Source organism: Limulus polyphemus, unplaced genomic scaffold (genome assembly GCF_000517525.1).
Source record: "Limulus polyphemus unplaced genomic scaffold, Limulus_polyphemus-2.1.2 Scaffold1659, whole genome shotgun sequence".
In the NCBI taxonomy this organism is placed as follows: Eukaryota; Metazoa; Arthropoda; class Merostomata; order Xiphosura; family Limulidae; genus Limulus; species Limulus polyphemus.
In genome coordinates this window covers 35,106-41,415 of record NW_013667269.1, presented here as the reverse complement: position 1 = coordinate 41,415, position 6,310 = coordinate 35,106, and the positions used below count along the sequence as shown (strand labels likewise).

The window sequence follows — 6,310 nt, the reverse complement described above, 5'->3', positions numbered from 1 at the left end:
TTATGGGTCTTAGAAAATAAATAGTACTGAAGATCAGTTTTTAAGTCAAATTATGCGTCTTAAAAAATAAATAGTACTGAAGATCAATTTTTAAGTCACGTTATGGGTCTTAGAAAATAAATAGTACTGAAGATCAGTTTTCAAGTCACATTATGGTCCTAGAAAATAAATAGTACTGAAGATCAGTTTTTAAGTCACGTTATGGGTCTTACAAAATAAACAATACTGAAGATCAGTTTAACAACAATCATTACAGAGGGAAACACTTGCCATTAAAGTTCGTGATGTAAAAACTTGGAATTTTAAGTGGTGACGTGTGTCGTATGATAACAGTCAGTCGCAAGATACTCTGGGAAATTTTCTTTGTAAATAAAAATCTCAAGACAAGCTCGTTATGTCAGACATACTTACAGTTATTCCATGCGCTTATTACCTTCGATTTCTAGTGATGATTTAGCTATTAGAAATTAGTTTGAGTTTCATCTTAAATATTTGCTGGCTAATTTGTGTTTTAAGTCTTTAATTTGTGTAGTGTATAATTTGTTTCCAAAACAGACCTAACTAAACTTAACACTTACTTGAATTATGAATGTTTAATAAGCTTGTTGAGTTCCTTTTCACACGTATGTTAATAACATTCATTTTAAATTCATCTCTTTTTTTTTTCAGCGATTTATATTTGATAGTCTACTTGAAATTTTAATTATTTTATTATTTCATTTCATCAAAGCATGGTTTCATGGCCATTTTTAACTGAGTATAGTGATTTCCTGTACAGCTGTTAAATACTCTTTACTGTGTTTTATTTTGCAGACAAAAGCACATCTAGATGTTCTGGCGGATGCGTTATTACGATGGGCTAGAGGGCGCTACTAATCGGTGCACAAGAAACGTTCCCTATCGGCGTCCAAGGGTGCAAGTATTGCCATTGAGACTACTCCATAGCTTCTACGTTGTTATACCTTTTTGTGACTGAGTTTACTCTTTATGTCCGAAATTATCTTGTTATCCTCCGTTGACCCAGCTCCTACATACTGTCGTCGCTGACGTCATCAAGAGGGCTTCTACTAACGGACCTGAAAGAGACTTTGCCGCTGCAGACAAACCTTGTTAAGTCTACCTGGTTTCTAAGTTATAGGCGTTGGCTGGGCTCACGTTACTTCTCATTTGCCACTATTTTTTTATCTTGCAGCTTAAGAAATTAGTACAAGACAAGAAAAGGCAGTCTTTAACATACGAGCGATTGGTGAAATACAGATATTTAAAACATCTTGAAGTTCGACAATCGGGACTTTTAATCGCTTTCAATGGAAATATTTTTGTACTTGTTTTTGACATTTTTCTTCAAGAACTTCTCCACATAGTAATCTAGTCTTTATAATTTAAACAGAATATTGTTTTGAGACACGTGACAAAATACTTCTTTAGTTGTATCTTCTTCTTCTTTATCGAGGTAGAAGTAAATCCAAATATAGATATTGTCAAATTTTCACGGTTATTACTTCGAGTTAGCCCTAAATTGAAGTGAAGAGTAAGTTTTGAAATATAATCAGAAACAAAAGATAGTTTAAATTGTCTGACGTACAAACAACTGTATATGTTCACGTGTCTATTATACTTTTTGGCTCTAATCTGTAAAGTCGTGGAAACAGTATGGTAATTTTATCTTTATAGTACCTGATTTATGTATTTATAGTAAAATCTGGTCTATGCTAAAACTAAAGGCAATCTTTTTGTCACAGAAGATGTAGGATTACTTCCAAATAGCTACTATCTGTTGTTGGTGTAGTAATGAAACTTGTTAAGAGTGCTCTGTGCAGACCGCTGAATTCAACGAGAACCACATTCCATTGTAAACTATCTACACAACACAGAATTTGAGGAGAATGATGCTTATAATAAGTTATGGTTTTACAGCATATAAAGGACCATTTGCCAAAGTTAAAACAAACACATTCCATTATTGGTTCACTTAGAACCCACTCATACTTCCTAATTTAGCAGAATAATGCATGTAAAGAACTTGCTTTGAATAGTACCTCAAATCGTTCCGTGTCTCCAATAGTCAAACTCTGAGGTCAGGAGTCACATTTTTATAAAACTTCTGTAGTCGCTCTGAAAGACTTTTTATTAATTTATAATTTTAACAAGCATGTTTAGAACAAGAAGTGATTCATTGTCTACAAAAACATTGTTGACAGTCGTGTTAAAAGTATGAGTTGGTTCTAATCGGTGAGTGAATAAATTATGCTAATCAGTGAGTAAATAAATTATGCTAATCGGTGAGGGAATAAATTATGCGAGTATTATTTATGAGCCGAACAAAAAATATGCGTTTGTGACCAGGAACCTTAAGATAATAATGCAGCTTCTAAATACCTAAAAGTCATATTGCTGCAAGTAACTACCGGACGGATAAAAAAAAAAAAAAAAAGGTAGAAATGAATTTCAAAGCTTAACCACAGAACGAAAAAAACAAAAACGAAAAGGCTAATTAAAACTTTCTTTTCGTGTATCATTATATGGTTGAAAATCTCATTGTGTTAACGATACTTTTTATCATTTTTGTCAAATAATTTCTACTCTTGTTATGATGAATGAATATTGCTTGTGTCCCTTTGATTGGGTGTTAATAGTTTCTGCTATGGATAAGGATAGCGACTTGCATGAGCTGGCGTTCACCTAGAAATGACCCATGTGTTCATCTTCCCACAGAATGAATAATAACTACAATTATTATGATTATGTGAGACAAAACTATTTTATTCAAATGTGTATGTCAAAATGTGCTGTGACAAATGAGAACCAGCCTTCACGCCGTGCAGCTGATATCTTGACGTGTTCCGTGTTCGATGTTAAAATATTTAAGAGTTTTAAAAATGTAAACAATAATTGCCAGTTGATGTTAGCCCCCGCTAGATAAATATATATATACAGTGGGTAGGATCCGATATTAAACTAGATGTCAAGTTGTACGTTCCCTTAGGAACTGAATTCAATTCCATTGCATGGATGGCATCCTTAAGTCAGGACGTTTTTACAATCCGTTTTTATTTGTCTTCTCACTCTTCTTTAGTGAGTTCTACTTTTTGTTGAAATTTCAGTAGTTTCTATATTTGGTAACAATATTTATTAATTCCCGATATTTATGAACAGCGTTCGGATAATTTTAACTACCCCCCCCCCTCCACTAGTTACTTTTGATCTCAATTTCAACGAACTCGTTTCCAGCAACTTACATCATTCGGTTTCGGTAAAAGTATTGTGTTTTATTTTACTTTCCTGAACTGACTCCCGAAGACCTGAAAGTACGTACAATCAGGTTTGAGATTTATTCATAAACGCAGTGTGACTTTGCCGCTAGCTATCCTATTAGTGAATGTATTACACGTGTTTCACATTGCAGTCAGTGGGCTTGTTGCTTGAAGGTAAATACTTGAACCTGTGGTCAAACAGTACAAAATTAAATTACATTAGCGACACGAGACTAAAAAAAATAAGTTTTTTATTATTATCTCCACAGAGTGCGAAAGACAGTATATTTAACATGACGAAAGACATTCTTCCCTTGTAGCCATGATTATTTATAATCAAAATGCTATGTATTTCGTCTATTCTTGATAAGCTTTGGTATCACCAGGAATTCTCCTACTTCTGTCTTCTGTTTGTAAAGGACATGGTTTCCTCTTCGAAACTTCTTCTGTCCACCTACAAAAATAATTCATGATATTACAAACTTTGGGAAAACTTTTAACAAAATGTTTTATGGTCGTTTTTATCATGCAGTTAAACTATTTGTCTGAATAACTTCTTAAAGGTAATTAGGATTCCATGTTTTAGAAAAACAAAAGTTAATTTTTATGCCAATTTCATCAGTAATTCTTGGAAATATGTACATGTAAAAAAAGGCTTAAATAACCAAAATTTTTAAGGTCTAAATAGAAACTGCAAACATCAGTCTGCTAGTTTTGTTTTACACTGAAGTTACCATATTTACCGATACGAGTATGTGGAAGTAAACCCAAATAAAATATTCAGGAGCTTTCTCTCTCTCTCTCTCTTTATTTTTTCTTTCTTTACAATTCAGAGCTTCGTGGTTTCATGTTTATTTATATGGGGGATTTGTGGCGTGGCATTATTGAAAGTTGACTGAATGAGACGCGTGGTTAAGTAGCATCAGTTCTGTGTTGTAAATAATGTTATACGGAACGTTTTATTTGGAAGATCCATTGACGAACCTACCAAACCATTCTGAACAATAATGTCAGAAAGGCGCCTCTCTGTATTTTGATAATGATATTTGTTAAATAATCCTTTAGCATGTTCTCTTTCTCCGTGGTCACAAGAAGTTAGATGAAAATATAACTAGTTTTAAGCAACTACTGTATTGCATAAATGCCAACTTGGGAGAAACATCTCGGTCAGACAAGTAGTTGCTTCAGCAATGTTGTGAGATTAAAAATGGTAAATCATGAAACATTATAGATTTGGTTGTTTAAAGTATTATTAGCAGAAACTGAACAGAACGTTTTGATGTTTAAAAAGAAAGTACAAACAACTGTAGTATTGAACATTGGTTTGCAAGAAAAGTATATTTGGGGCTCCAAAGGTTGAACGTGACTTTAGAATGCAATTTTGAAATGTACCAACTCTAGACTAAAAAGGAGTTGTGAAGTTGAATGTTTTCGGTAAAGGTTAAGACAAGTTTTTCGTTGGTATCCTCTAATATTCAAAGGCATTTCTCGTTGGCTTGGGAAGATCTCTTGTTCTTTTAGTTTTTATGTTTTGGGAAAAAAAATCTTAAACTTATTAACCAAATATTTAGTTTTGGGGGCTCTAATCAAGCTTACTTCTACTTCTTCACTCTTCAGATGTATCTCACGAACGTTTTTGGCCAGTAGCTAAAGCCCTTGAGACCCATAAACTGGTGACAGGTTTATTCTCCCAACTTTCTAAACACGCATGTTAAAGAAAAATGCCGATTTCAAGGCATTATTTGAACGAACATTCCCTTCTTCGACTACCTGCTAACTGCAACTGTGTATCCCGTCTTTGTAAATGATTTACTTGATAAATTTTCGAGCCTACCATACAAGATTGCATTTAATATTTTATTAATATTAACCTACTTGAGACATTCTTGGTCACTTGTTATTTATTGTAAACTTTTGTAAAGGTTTAAATCTTATTATTTCATTGTTTTACAAAGAATGCGTGTGAAATTATTCTGTGTAAAAACCTCGCTATGACGTGTAATTGTATATTTTGCTGATGCGACAAAAACTTAAGAAACTGTACATTGAATCGGAGATAAGTTATATATGTATATAATTTGAATTTGATTTTCTTATACTACCAGACTGTAGGAATGCCATCCTTTTGTCTTACTCTCTGTCGGGTGCCGAGCTAATAGATGTAAAATAAGATCAAACTGTATTTTCAATTGATGAGGAATTAAATATATATTTTCTCTGGCCAAGCAAGACAAAATGTGTCGTTGAATTGTTTTATTTTTCAATCATCACGGACGGCAAATAACATATTAAAACCCTTAATATTTGAAGTTAACCTAGTTTCTTTTAAAGAAGTAGAAAGAGCGGAACAACAAAATATATACTATCAAATTTCCTTTATCATTTAATTAACGAAAAAAAAAACGTTTTCTACGAATTATTCCTGTTGATAATCATCTTACTACAGGATATTAGTTCTCTTAAGTAAACGAACGTATTCACGCATAATTAAACCATCTATTCACCACAGACAAGATAAAAATTATTGAAACTAAATCAAATTAATCTCTGCTAATATATTCTTATTTCATGAAAGTTTAGTTTTCGAAATCTGTTTGGGAAAAAATATAAAATTAAAATAGAAAAGGTGTGAATTTTACAAAGAGCTCATAAATGTTCACTATTTCTTTCTACATATATATATCAATCAGGTCGTTCGCGAACTAACTATTGTAGGTTCTAGAATATTAAAGTAATTGGTAGTTCTAAGTTGATCCAATCTCTTTTAGGAGGCCCGGCATGGCCAGGTGGTTAGGACGCTCGACTCGCAGTCTGCGGGTCGCGGGTTCGAATCCCAGTCCCACCAAACATGCTTGCCCTTTCAGCCGTGGGGGCGTTATAATGTGACGGTCAATCCCACTATTCGTTGGTAAAAGAGTAGCCCAAGAGTTGGCGGTGGGTGGTGATGACTAGCTGCCTTCCCTCTAGTCTTACACTGCTAAATTAGGGACGGCTAGCGCAGATAGCCCTCGTGTAGCTTTGCGCGAAATTCAAAACAAACAAACAAACAAACCTTT

The 6,310-nt window shown here is 33.6% G+C and overlaps 1 protein-coding gene across 1 annotated transcript in view; it reads left to right on the top strand.

The window, feature by feature from the left end:
- The window catches only part of LOC111087034, a 193,444-nt gene extending 188,040 nt beyond the window's left edge, over nt 1–5,404 (top strand). Inside the window, exon 3 of the mRNA XM_022392190.1 lies at nt 814–5,404. Coding sequence (XP_022247898.1) covers nt 814–876 — 63 coding nt within the window. The 3' untranslated portion in view covers nt 877–5,404. The remainder of the gene's footprint in view (nt 1–813) is intronic.
- The last annotated feature ends 906 nt before the right edge of the window (nt 5,405–6,310 follow it).